The 14,010-nt window shown below is 46.0% G+C and overlaps 1 protein-coding gene across 2 annotated transcripts in view; it reads left to right on the plus strand.

Moving 5' to 3' along the window:
- Positions 1–14,010, plus strand: part of P3H2 (prolyl 3-hydroxylase 2) — a 53,223-nt gene that overhangs the window by 28,452 nt on the left and 10,761 nt on the right. For both annotated transcript variants that reach the window (XM_052687452.1, XM_052687453.1), the window contains exons 2-3: positions 12,624–12,770; positions 13,604–13,793. In XM_052687452.1, the coding sequence (XP_052543412.1) occupies positions 12,624–12,770; positions 13,604–13,793 (337 nt within the window). The remainder of the gene's footprint in view (positions 1–12,623; positions 12,771–13,603; positions 13,794–14,010) is intronic.

Below are 14,010 nucleotides of genomic sequence, written 5' to 3' on the forward strand. Positions count from 1 at the left end.
TGCCCAAGGAAGTAGTGGAGTCACCATCCCTGGAAGTGTTCAGGAACCATGGAGATGTGGCGCTGATGGACATGGTTAGTGGGCATAGTGGGGTTGGTGGTTGAACTGAATGATCTTAATGGTCTTTTCCAACCTTAAGGGTTTTGTGATTCTACCTGCTCTCTCTAGGCCACTGTCATAATATAAATAAATAACAGCGTTTCTATGGGGGGGTTAATAAGGACTCCTACTTTCTTGTGCAGTTAGTGGACTTGGAAGTCTGACCACTTTCTGCATGCAGCCTGAGACCAGAAGTGCTTGCAAGCTCAGTTGACCTGTTGGACACAAAAGAAAAGTGAGCAGTATGACAAACAAGTGAGAGGTGGATGTTGCCTTGAAGCCCTGGTTTGAAGTATCCAGGCATGGTAGAGCAGCCTTAGCATGTGCCTGGAGGGTAGTGTGAATATCAAGCTGCAGAAAGCTGCCCATTGTCCTATCCATGCCCTGGTGATGCCCAGGTGTGAAGGCTCAGCTGGAGCCACTGGTTTTTGTGATGCTTCACACAAAGCATCACTGTTTTTTTGTTTTTTTGTTTTTTATTCTGCTAGAAGGGTCAAAAGCTTCTGCTACTGTTTTTAGATTGATGTAAAATCCAGCCTAGGCTTCCTGAAGGATTGGAGGTGGATGTTTTTTCTTCTGACACAAGACGGCATTTTTTCTGCTTTGCTGTCCCATATATCATTGCTTTTCACTATGCCAGCGTCAGGACAAGTCGCTCTGTGCAACTGGGAATCAGACATATGGATGGTCTCATGCTAAACGTCTTTGGAGAGCTGCTGAAGAAGGAGCTTGGCTCAGGTCTTATGTCAAGTGGGACGAGGGAAGGAAATGCCTCCAACTTGTTTGTGGTCTGGCAGCTGGAGAGCTTTCTGCTGCTGTCACTGGAAACCATATATTTTCTTTTAATGCTTGCCTCATTCCTGAGATGTTTCTGCAGTGTGCCAGCACTGGAGCTCAGCAGATCAGCTGGGTGCGATCTGCAGACCCAGAGGCTCTGACACTGCTCAGCACGGGGCTGGAGAGATGGGCAGTGTGACCGGAGAGCCTCCAAAGGGAACCCTTGTGTTAGAGTGGCGTGACAGTGCTTGAATCCTCACTTTCCATTCACTCTTCATCATAAGGAGCATCCTGCACCCCATAAACATGGCATGAACCCCTGAGGGACACACTTGCACAGAGCAGTGCCAGGGAGAAGGGAGGAATGTTGCTGTCATTTCAAACATCTGCAGCTAGCAACCCACAGTGCTGAATGCAGAGCTGGTGATAGTTATGCCACTCTGCCCACGTATCCATTTGACTGACCAAATCACCATTTAGGTCTTGTGGGCTTTGTTCTGTGGCCCAGATTTACTTTGGATGGAAAGCCGAATGTTTCCAGCATAGTTACACCTGGGATGATTTATGCTTTGAGTCAGCCTCAGCAATGACCAAAACACATTTGTCAACAGTTCTCCATATTTATACTTTCTAAGGCTTTTTTTCTTTTCATTTTTTATAGGAAGTACACTCTTTAAGTAGTCTTTTTTAGTAGTCTAGCAGATGAAAGGTTTTCCATTGGCTTCTTGAAATGAACAGCTGTTGTTCACCACATTGAACAAAAAGACCTTGTGACAAGAATGTCCAAAGTGATTCTTAAAGAAAAATAAGATAGGAAGCAAGAAAAAGAAAACCAGAAGTTAAAGACAACATTACGGTTAGATGCATGTACCAGGGAGTGAGCCCTGGGGTGAGCCTTGTGGGTGCCATTAGCTCCAAGCTGCCCCACTGCTTTCTGTTACTTCAGTTCCATCTTGTGCCCCACTCAGTTGCAGCCCTGGTGGTCATCAGTAAGTAAATTATAGGAACTTGGTGAACTCAACAATGATTAGGTTCACTACATATAATTAGCATTATTTTCTTTCAGAATCCCTGCACTGCTGCATCTGTGTCTTTAAGCTAGGGAAAACCCAGACCTGGTACCAGACAGTGAGAGAGGCAGTTCCTATGACTTCATTCACGTCATGTGCTGTCACTGGAGCTGTTTGCAGTGTTTTCATTACTAAAAAAAATAATTTTTTGAGGGTTTCTGGTTTTGCAAAATTGGTTTTCAACAAACGGAAACATTTGCAGAAAGCAGGGGTGAATCAACATCTGGCAATTCCCTCAGCCACCAGATTTTTTTTCTTTTTTTCTTTGTGGATAATTGCAAAAAATTTTAAGTGAAGTATCTGTGCAGATAGAACCCTCACTGTCTGGGCGTGATTGATTAGGGATGCTTGCACTTTTCCTAATTCTCTTACTTAATCCTGGCACCATCTGCCTTTTCAGTCCTGGCTATTTCCACTGGAGATGGAGCAATTCTCTGCTAAGGGCAGGAGTCACCCACCCATGTTGGATGGATGGACAGACAGACTAGGGGGGAGTAGGCAGCCGCCCCTTCCTGGCCACAGCTCTGGGCAGCAGAACAGTAGTGAACCTCACCCTATTTGACTTCTGTGTAGATCTGTGTCTCTATAAACAGCCTTTTATGGTATTTGCCTTTCAAAGAGAAACCCGGGTGGGGATGGGAACAGTGACAAAGAGCCACTTATAAGGATTGAGGGAGCTCTTGCAGGAGACCAGTGCGTAATTTTAGATGAACAGAAAAATTTTGCAATGTCTTAAGTCCTGAAATGTCATCTGAGGTATTTAAATGCTGTCATTCAGCCTCCCAGCTACCAGAGTCAGGAGGTTTGCGCTGCTGTTGGACGGTGAAACTGAACCATAGAGAAGCTTAGAGACTTCTTGAAGGATTCCCAGCGAGTCAGAAGCCGAGCCAGGAATTAAAAGCAGAAATCCAGGCTGCCCGGCCCCAGTGCTGTGTTCAAACAGTGACTTCTTACAGGATGCTGACTGCAACTGTGTCCTCAGCTGGTCAGGCAGAGAGCTGTCCCACAGCCTCCTTCTCCTGTGTGGGGCAGGCGGAACGGAGTAAGCAGTGATGGAATAAATACCTGCTTCATTCCTGCAGGGCATGCACACATCCTTCAGGATGTTGTGGCAATGAGAGCTGGGAAATGAAGAGGCCAGCACTGGTTGGGGAGCCTGTGGGGATAATCAAAGTGTCAAAGGCTTTAATGATGAGTATACAGATGACATCAGTGGCTCTTCCCTTGTCCATTGATGCAGTTAAACCACAGTAGAATAGAGTTGGTCAAGCAGGACTTTTTTCCTTGGTGAAATCATGACTTGGTGACACCACAGCCTGGATTGTGGCTGGTATCCAGCCTGTCTGCATCTATATCTGTCCCTGATGGAATAATCAGTGCAAAGTGTCTATCCACTCAGCAGCAGATGTCAGGGCATTCTATCTGTTGTTTGTTACGTCAGTGCAGTGTGGGCTTCGAAGGGGCTCAGCAGCCTCTCTGAGCTCCAAGCCCACCGCAGAGACTTGCAGATGCTGTCTGATGGGCTGAGGTGGGCAGGTCCATGCTGCATGGCACTGCAGGGGCTGTGAACAATGCCAAGGGTCTGCCCTGCTCTGTGTGCAGCTTCAGGAATAGTTTTCCTGCTGCTGGATTGCAGATTTGCTTAAAAATTGGGCTCAAGTAGAGGCACTTGGGAGGGCCACAGCCCCGCTCCCCTGGGCATGTTGGCTGAGGGCTGCTCTTAGCAGGGCAGGCAGCAGCTCACACAGTGAAACCTATGCAGCAGCAGATCTTATAAGTCCATTACTGTGCAATTGTAGGGCTTTTTGTACGCTAATTAACCAGCAGTTTGATTTGAAGGCGATATGTCGTGTTCCATTACAAACAGGCAATTGTAACTCAACATCCTGGCCCTGTGGCTCAACAAGAGGCATGAAAGTGCTGCTCTGTGTGCAGGTCACTTGGCAAAGGCTCTCTCATCCCCCTCTTGGATTAAATGTCATGATGGAAAGATGGAGCCTAGAGGGCTGGTTTCATTCCTTCCTGGAATGAATCTGGAGATCAGAGCTGGCAACCCTGTGATCTGGTTGTGATTTGAGGGAGACGTTGGACTCCTTACCTACAAGCTGGGGAAAGTGATACCCCTTCAGGGGCCCTCCAGGTTCAGCTAGGATTAATAAAGGAGGGAGGGAGATGAAGTAGCTGTGACATTTTGTTTTTATTATTAATGATGTAGAGCAAAGCCAGGACATCTCTGTGAATTATCACTCTGGTTTGCCTATGGATTTGGCTGCATTTTTCCCATCCTCTACCCTCTGCTAATCAGAGCAAAGTTTGACTTTGCAGAGGAAGGGCTCAGAAAGCACCATTTCTCATTGTCTGAACAAAAACCTGAGCATTTCCTGGAGTAATTAGGTCCAGGCTCTCAGGAAATGAAGCCCGTCTAGTTGATAAGTGTTTAGCAGTGATTACCAAGCTACGGCTGGGGAAAGCAAGCAAAGTGTTTTCATTTCAGAAACGGCAAATCCAGCTGAGACTTGTGGTGTGTGTCATGTATGGAGGCAGTTGTCCAAATGGTATGTGGCCCTGCTGGCTGCAGCATGAGCCAGATTTACCCTGGAACAGCTCCACAAGAGATGACAGCAGGGTTGCACCATGAATCTGAGCTGTGTGTGCCCCTGGGTGAGGATGGGGATGTCATTCTGGAGGCTGGTGTTGTTCTCCTCAAAGCCAGAATTTCTCAAATTAGTATTAGTGGTCAGCAGAGCTTGCAGAGCTGGAATAGGGTAAGAGTAACATTTGGAAGAATGGGATAAGGTTGTCTCCAAGTGAAATACCTGCTTCTTCAGCAATGTTGGGTAAGTTGATAGAGAAAGCACAGAAATATGGCTTTATCAGTATGGTTTTGTGCCTAAGTCAACCTCAGCTGCAACAACCCCACATCTTCTGAAAACTCTAATGTAGCCTAGCAGCAAGTCTTGCTCAGCCGTACATCTGCTCTGCTGGAAATAATACACTGATGTCTTAAAATCTCCTACATCTCTTCTTTATTGCAGTTTATATAAATGTCTTCCAGAAAGGATTACGCAGCTCAGTGGAGGATAGGTCCAAGGGTGGCTTTAAGCACAGTGGTATAGAGGCAACTCCCAGTTCAGGAAACCTATGAGCTGCTGTTTGCAGTGATGATGCTCTGTGTGAAGGTCCCCATGTACTTGCTCCATCCTGGTGCACTGGTCTCTCCTGGGAGCTTTTAGACTGATCCAGCTTGGCAGCCCATACAGACAGTGCACTTTGCAAGACCTTTCTCGTATTTTCCAAAACAACCAACGTTATACTGCAGAACTGTGGATATATTTTCATTTCCCTCTTTATACCTTTTCCCTTTCTCAACAAGCTTTGCTTCCTGCTAAATGCAGTGGAATGCTGGCCCAGTGACTGCTGTGTCTGTCAGCTCAGCATAGAAGTTTCTTTGCAAAAAATGACAGTTTTTTTAAAGTCTTTACAAGATGTTCATTTAATTGGAGTGATGATGTGATGTTTTGCTTAATGAGGCCTGCAGTGCTGTATTGTCCAGCACCATCATGATGGTTTCCATGCATTCAACAATTGGGATTCATAATCCATTGGTTAATAATCCAATCCTGGAGAAGATACTCCAGAAATGTTGTGTCAGGGGAAAAGATGGTCATCAAAAACATTTCCTTAAAGACTTACGAGGCTTTGGGATGTGGTGGAGATATGTATGTATGCTATGAGTCTGTTTTCTCTTTGGGATTTAGTTTGTTTCCTTTTTCCTGTGCTGTCTTGCAGTTGCTTGGTGCAGAAGGAGATAAGAAGCTCTTTCTGGGATACGGCCCAGTGCTGTTTGCAGCCCACCCCCAGGGTTACGCATCCTGCTTTTTAAACGAATACTCTGGTACTTGTTTGTTTAATAAAATAATCTGACCTCAGTCACTTTTGGGAGTGGTTGGTGCCTTCTGTAAGAAATAGCCTTTCTATTGCAAAAGAGAAAAGCAGGGAGAGGCAGACTTCAGGCTCAGCACAGGGTTTCAATAAGCTGTTTGACAAAACTCCTGGGCTGCAAGAATGGGCATCATTTTGTCCACCATATCAGCCTGGCTTTCTGACTCTGGGATGCTCGTGAGTAATCCTTGCATGCTCATGTAGAGGCAGGCATTTTCTAGGGGCAAACAGGGCTGCTTGGAGGATCTGTTGTAACAGCAGACAAGTAGATTCATTTTCAAGGAAAGCTTTGGCCTCTGATGGGCATTCAGCAGCTCATCACATCCAAGGCTTTTAGAAGGTGCTGAGCCATTGCTAAAGCCTGGAAAGGGAGGAAATTTCTGCTTTAAGAATTCTTTTTGTCTCAGATTTTTGTGTTGTGTTTTTCTGAAGTGCTTTCGTTTTTATTTCTATGGAGATATCAGTGGGGAAGCAGCTTTGTCAGGAGTCTGCTGCAGTGCTTGATGTTATCAAGCAGTTGCAGTGTCCCAGGGTGCTGTCAGGGCAGCAGGATGCAAGAGGAAATCCACATCTGAACTGGAAGGCTGCTGCTCTGTGGGCCTCAAGGAAGGAAGATAGAGAAAAACAGGAAAACAAAGAATCTGGAGACAGCCCCTGGGCATTCTGGTCATTTTGGATCTGATCTCTGAGTTGCATTGCTGCATGCTTGCATACATAGCAGGGAAGTGCTGTTGGTGCTACAAAGGCAGAAGTAGCTGCTGTTGTACTTTCTTCTTAGCACATGGATGGCATCAGCCTGACAGGCACAGCCACCACCTGTGTAGCATTTATTCATCACTTCAGTCCCAGGAGCATAACCCCCATCCTCTTGTTGGGAGGAGGTTGCATACTGCTGGTATTGTAATGACTTCCTTTCCTGATGGGACCTGCTGCAGTGTGTTCTCGCCTTTGCCTTCACTGTTATAAACACTGCAAGTTTGTTTCCATGCAGATGTGGATCCCTGTGTTGTGGATGACACTTGTATTTGATCCTAGGTTCTGTGAGGCTGCCTGCGAAAGCACCGTCCTGATCCTGTTCCAAGTGCCTCCTGTCCCATCCCTGTGTCGTCGCATCTGTTCAGTTCTCTCTTCACAGATGAGCTGGCTTTGTTTCTGGTCCACATCAAACGCTCTTGGGTTGCTAAGGCTGGAAGACTTTGTGGAAAGGAAAAAGAATGTGATGTTGTTTTAAAGGTTGTGCCCAACCTTGAAAACTCTGTTGTAGAGATTTTGATTTTTTTCTTCTTTTTGCCAGGAGAGTCCACACTGTATTGTAGGAATTTTTCCTCATTAAGAATGCTATTTCTTACACAGCATAGCCATCATCAGAGTGTGTTAAATGCAGCCAAGTGTTTACATAGGACAGAATTTTGCCTGGAAGTGTTTTTCACAGTGGGTCAGGCCAAAGTTCAGTAAACACAAGCACGTTTCCCACTGCTTGCTGCATGGATGAGTTCTGCAGTGCATCAGTATGTTTGGGATTTATGTGGGAAGGGACTTTCCTGCTGGGAAATGGCTTAGCAAGAAGTCACTTGCCATGAGTAATGACCTGCTGCACATGAGGTGTTGGTTGTACCATGGGTGCATTTAAGCATATAATGCAGCAGCACAAACATGCTGAAATCTTTGTTATTAGTGTCTGGGAAGAGTTTTTAAAAGTGTGCTGGAGAGGAAGGGAGGGACGACCGCTCTTCCAAAGAGTGGTGATGCACTGGCACAGGCTGCTCAGGGAGGTGGTGGAGTCCCCTCTCTAGGCATTAAGAGCTGTAGAGATGTGGCACTGAGGGATGTGGTCAGTGGGCATGGTGGGATGAGTTGGTTGTTGGACTGGATGATTTTTGTGGTCTTTTATAACCTTACTAATTCTATGATTCTGCAATGTGTTGGAAAGAAGGGACCAAGGTGCTTTCTGGCTCTGAGCTTCAAAATGAGTTTGTCTTACTATAACTTAAGAGCACTCTAGTGCTAATCTTAACCAAGATCTCTGGCAGAGAAGAGTTCTTGTGTTTCACAGTGCACTCTTGGCACTTGGCGGATGCGGTTTGCCCACTCTGCACATCCACGTGAAGACTTATATAAAACAGCACCAGTGTGGCTCAAGTAGGAGGTCTGTTAGAATGTCTGCTTTCTTTCTTGGTTAATTGAAGGAAAAAATTGTTCCATGAAGCCTGTTGGTTTGCTCAGCTCAGTTTTAAGTTTCCAAGTATCTGCCACTTGCTTTAGATTAATCCAGTCAGCTCTTTTGACCATGCACTACCAATCCACATGTTTGTGTGCTGAAAAACTGTCTGCTGGAATAACAAAGAAACCCAAACACTTCCTAGGTTTCCTTTCTCGTGAGACATTCCTTCTCTGCCAGTTCTCCAGACGGGGTCTGCGGGCAGCTCAGGCACCTTTCTGCCAGCATACACGTCCATCAGCAGACGGAAAATTTCCTGATCAGCTCCTCCTCCTCCATTTGCAGTAATAAAACAGTTGAGACGAGGTCACACGTTATTTATAGCCATCTCATGCTACTTGCTTCTACTCGCCCAGGCAGTAATCTTTGCGCAGACACAGCAAGATTAATCCTTCACGACACCAAACCCTTTATTCCCCTTGTTATCTGTGCTTACCCGCTCCTGAAAGCAGAGCCGTGTGTGCTAAGCCTTTGATAAAACACAGCAGCAGTGGAACTGTGGAAAAGTTTTTTTAAAGAAACAACGTCAGGGGCTGGCCGGAAGGTTTGAGACCTTTCAGGGTCAGGTGAGTGGTTTGAGATTTGTTCTCTGCAGTTCCACACCAAACTCATTCACAGAGCTGTTCCCTGAGGTGTTATACAGAAACTGCAGGGTTATGGGGGATCTGCCCCATTTCCCAGTGTGTAAAGCTTCTTTTACTCCCAGTGAAGAAGTTTAAATTCCAAGTGTCTTGCATGCTGAAGATACCTGGAACAGGTTGAGTTATGACTGTGGTCTTTTAAAAACCGTCTGGATGTGATGCTCAGGGATATGATACAGAGGTGGTTTGTTAGTATGGTTAAGGTTGAGTTGGCCTTGATGGTCTTGAAGGTCTTCTCCAACCTGAGCAATTCTGTGATTCTGTGATTGCAATTGTAGCTGTAGATGTCCTTGTTTGTTGCAGGGGAGTTGGACCAGTGACCTTTAATGGTCCCTTCCAACTCAAACAATTCTGTGATTCTAATTGCCATTGTCTGATAACAGGTTCAGTGGCGTGGGAATTCGTTGTCAAAAGTTGAGTTCTTGGTTATATCATGTACCATCACCCTTCTCTCAACTAGGCAGAATCAACTGTGCAGTAGCATTGAGGTACAGCTGAGACACAGATTGTGCTGCCTGGTACATCCAGGCCAGTGATGTCTCTCATAGGAATGGAATAAGCATCTGCAGTTTGCTCAGTTTCTTTGATCTTAAGTTTTGTTTCTTAAAATCATCTTCAATTTTTCCATGGGAAAAAAAAAATGTTTTTCAATATCAAAACCCAGAAACACTTAAAAATTATGTTTTCCCCTTCTTGGCTCTGTCTGTTGTCATGGCAAAGTCAACATGGACAGGGTGCTCCAGGTCTGCCTCGTTGCTGATGTTCTGACCTGGTGCGTCTCCTTTGGCTGACGTACCCAGGGCTTGGTGCGAAGTTGCAGCAGCATTCCAGAGATCTCAACCCAATAATGTGAACAAGGAGATCTTAGAGCACATACCAAGGTTGTGCTTCCACTGTTGTCATTTTTTCCTTGCTGATTTTCCTTCAGCCTTGGTTAGTATGCTATGTTTTACATTCACATTATGTCCTGAGAGCCCTACAAAGATCAAAATCTGCTTGTGTAACGTGCTTTTCTTACAGTCCCTGGGTTACTTGGCATCTAAATAAACAATCTGATTCCCCTGTAGGATAAATACTTTTTTTTTTTTTTTTTTTTTTTAAATATTGTTACTCATTTAAAACAATGGAAAATCAGGCGCAAGGAAAACAAAGTGATTTTTCCAGTGACTGCACAATGAGATTGCGACAGGGCCAGGAACTGAGTCCAGGTGCCCTGAGTCCCAGCCCAGGCCTTTAAACACCAAAATATCCCTCAGTGCCTAGTGAATTTGGCAAAGGCTTCCCCAAAGTGTTTCATAATTAATGTCAGTGCAACTCTCTGAACGTGTCTTACTTACCAGTTAGGAATTTGCTTTTATATACAGACATCCACTTAGTAACTCCCCCAACCTTAGCAGCTGTTGGCTTCTTTGTGTTGCTTGAGTCTTTCTAAGGCAAGTGTGGGACATGATAAATTGAGAAGTGTTGAGTTGGAATGCTCTGCTTTGAGTCCGCTTAGCAAAATCAAAAGGTCATCTCTGCTGTGAGGAGTCAGTGAGACGAGGCATGGGGTGAGCCTTGTTTTGAGGGAAAGGGAGTCCTGTTGTGTCTAGAATTCAGACTTTGCCTATCTCATGGGGATGAGTTTTATCCAGGAAAAGCTAAGCCCGTCCTAGGATCTGTGACAATTTTCAGCAGCTTTCTGGAAAGGATGGTCTATCCCACGACCAGCTGACACCACTTGCCTCTCATGGGAGTCCCCCCTTGCTGAGTGTCTGCTTTCTTTTAAGTCTGCGTGTGCAGGATGCTGCCAGAACAGAAGGGACATCTGTGGTGTGGAAGGATGTAATTTCTCTGAGCAACCTTTGGATCAGGTCAGAAGCTCTGTCCAACAAACCTGTTGCTGTGTTACAGCCTCTCTGATTGCAGGCTGCAGTGGCGCTTCTGCATACACTCAGCGTGACCTGAAAATTCCCACTGTGAGATGCTCTGATCAGTACTTTATACGTACCAGACACTATCCAGCTGAGATGTGCTTTTTTCCAGGATGGGATTATGTTGAAATGAGTTTTTAGAGGATGGGATATACATTTCTGAATAAGAATTTCTCTCTTTCTTTTTTTAATTTCTTTTTTATTTCTACATGGAAAGGGTTGGGGTTTTTTATGTGCTGTCTCTGCTCAGACATTCTTACAGTGATTTTGCCCTCTTGCTGAGAAGTCAAGGCCTTATTCTCCGGAGTGGATGCTGGGGAAGCACTCTTAGGCAGAGTCAGTTCTGGAACTAAATGCGGGTGCTTTGCAGCCTGCAATTGAAAGAAACCCCAGAGTCAGAATCTGCATTAAAAGGAGTTTCTTAGCATTGGGAAGTCAGAGAATCAAGAGCTTGAGAGAGATCTGGTGCCGAGTCTCTGAATTTGGTTCTCATCTTTGCTCCAGTTTCTGGTTCAACACTGGGAAAATGACTTAAGGTATCTGTGAGGCAGAAGAAACAGAATTGCCAGTGGGAAATGCCAAGGGATGAACTGTTACAGATCCTCTCCTGGCAGTAAAAGCTTCTCTGTACCCACTGTCAGCACAGAGCTAATCCTGGAAATCTTCTAAAGTTTGCACAAGGCAAATTTTCTGCATTTCTATGGGCTGTGCAGCACAGTGGTGCTTCGGTGTTCAAAGAGCAGCTCTCGGGGGTGGGTGGGAGCCAGGATCTCAGCTCTTTGTCAGAGGTATTCGTGCGTGCATCCTCAGCCAGCCCTGCCCTGGCCTTGCTGGGAATTTGGACTGTGCTTGAGCAGCAAAACAGCAGAGCAGGTGGACTGGTTGTTCCTCCCATAGGTCTTCATGTGGCTGTGAGTCCCTGGGCTGTCCCCTGTGAAAGCCGTGGGCTTACGAAGGAACATAAACTGCTCTTCAAGGCAGATGTTGCTGCTAATATTTGTCCCAATATCTCCAAGTCACAGGGAGTAATGACTGTGACAGCAATTGCTTGTTTGATACCAGAGAGCTAATTTCACAACCCCTGATGGATTTGGTGATCCCAAGACTTCCTACTTTATATTTTAATGCACCTGATGGAGCTGTGGGTATCCCTGTTCAGTGCAGGGAGTTGGACCAGATGGCCTTTAAGGTCCCTTCCAAATCAAACAATCCTACAATTCTGTGACTTCATTAGATTTGCTGAGTGATTTGACGTGTACTTGCTGCTTCCAGAGGGACTCCCCCTGCCCAGCTGAACTGAAGCCACGGCTTTGCCATTTTGGATGTCAGTTGGACATATGTGCATGCCTCAAGCAGGATGGGCTTGAGGGAACCTCCTCAGCATGCAGATGTTCTCTGCCCCTGTCTCTGCACCTTGCTGTTGGGCAGAGGCATTGCTTTCCTTCAGGAGCAAGTGTCTCAGCTGAGTGACATCTGTCGTGATGGGTCATGCAGATGTCCACCTGAACATCTGGCCTGCTCCCTGCGCTTCTGCAGCTGTGGATGTGTGGAGGACTGTGTCTGTATTTGTTTAGGAGGTTTTCTCTGTCATGACACTAATGTCTGGTCTCATTCATGAACTTAAAAACCCAAAATAACTCTATGCGTCAAGGTAAACTCCTTCTTAACTCTCTGTCGTCATCAGCAGAGTTCAGTCTTTTGTAACTGTACACATCTGAGCAAAATAAATGGTCTCAAGTCCCCAGCCATTTTCTGTAGACTCTGCATTCAGGTTTACCTTGCTTATCCCTTCACTGCCCAGCCCATTTGTTTCTAAAAGGTGTCCAGGTACATCTCTCAGCAGATAGCATCATAGAATCAAAGGATGGCTTGGGTTGGAAAGGATCTCAAAGGTCATCTAGTTCTAACTCTCATAAACAGCTGTACATCACCAACTTGAATGGTCTTTCTTACCTTGTTACAGCTGAACAAACTGGAGGAGGCAGCAAACGCAGCTCACACCTTCTTCATGGCAAACCCTGAGCACATGGAGATACAGCAGGACATTGAGAACTACAAAACAACAGCGGGGAAAGTTAGCTTGATCGACCGGGAGGCCAAGCCGCACATGGTGAGTCTGAGCTGAAGAGGTGCCTGGGTTAAGTGTCAGTCTGGACAAAAGAGATTTGGAGGCCAAGAGAGCATCGTCTATGAATGGAGAGATTCTTGCCAAGGTCCATGTTACAATACAGCAAAACAAACTTTCCCTTTCAGAGCTCTTCTTTAAGCCAAGTCAGCTCCTGTTTTTCACAGCGCTGCCTACTGTTTTTGTGATGGCTCTGTCCCCATTTCAGTCCCTCCCTTCAGGGAGCTCCTAGGTCATTTGTGTCAATTACATACCAGAAGCTCTGATGGGTGCCCTCCTTCGCACTAATGAGCAGATCCTGGCTCATGTATGTTTCCTACAGGCTGGGTTCTCCCACTGGGGCAGGGCACAGTTGTGCTGGTGACAGTGCATGGTGACAGTCAAGGGACAGCTTTTTGTGCTTCTCTAAGGTGAAAGGCCAACATGAACACCAGAGCCATCTCCACCTTCTGATTTCACAAGATACTAGGAAGCTGGAGTGGCAACTTGACTGCCTTTTCCATTGGCATTCATTGTCATTGTTGGGTAAAAGGGTTATAACAGAGAAAAGAGTGCATAATCCAGCAGTGGTTCTCAGGGTGCTCTAAGCATAGAGGAGTTCAGAAGAGCATTTAGGCAGATCTACAAAATACAGGTAGTCCAAAAGTCCGCTGATGGCTTAAGTGTGGTTTGGTGCAAGTGCTTACGCCTGGTAGATAACTAAGGAGACAAGTTTTGTCCTTGCCCACTTGTACTTCTTCCAAAAAGCACCCATGGTTCAGGGGCAGGTTGCTGTGGTCTGTATCTGCTTATTGTCCTGTCTCCTGCTGGTTTCTCAGGAGGATTACAGTGCTGGGGTCAGGCACTACGACAAGGAGGAGTACGGGTTGGCCATTGCCTACTTGGAGCGTGCACTGGAAGGGTACTATGCTGAGGATGAGGATTGCCAGATCATGTGCGAGGGACCACAGAGGTTTGAGGAACATGAATACCTGGAGTATAAGGCTGGCCTCTACGAAGCTATTGCAGGTGAGATCTTTTCACATCTTACTGGTTCTCACCCAATGGACTGTCAGTGTTTTTAACTGTTGAGTTTGGGCTGTGGAGCAGAAATGCTAAGTCACAGCTTGAACTGGTGATTGAGCACCTGGTGGGAAGGTAGGACTAACCCAAGGAATCTCAGGTGCATGCAATGTACCTGAGTGCCCTGAGGGTGTGGAGCCAGCACTCACCCCTTCCCAGACCT

Source organism: Tympanuchus pallidicinctus, unplaced genomic scaffold, assembly GCF_026119805.1.
Source record: "Tympanuchus pallidicinctus isolate F22 unplaced genomic scaffold, pur_lepc_1.0 scaffold22, whole genome shotgun sequence".
In the NCBI taxonomy this organism is placed as follows: domain Eukaryota; kingdom Metazoa; phylum Chordata; class Aves; order Galliformes; family Phasianidae; genus Tympanuchus; species Tympanuchus pallidicinctus.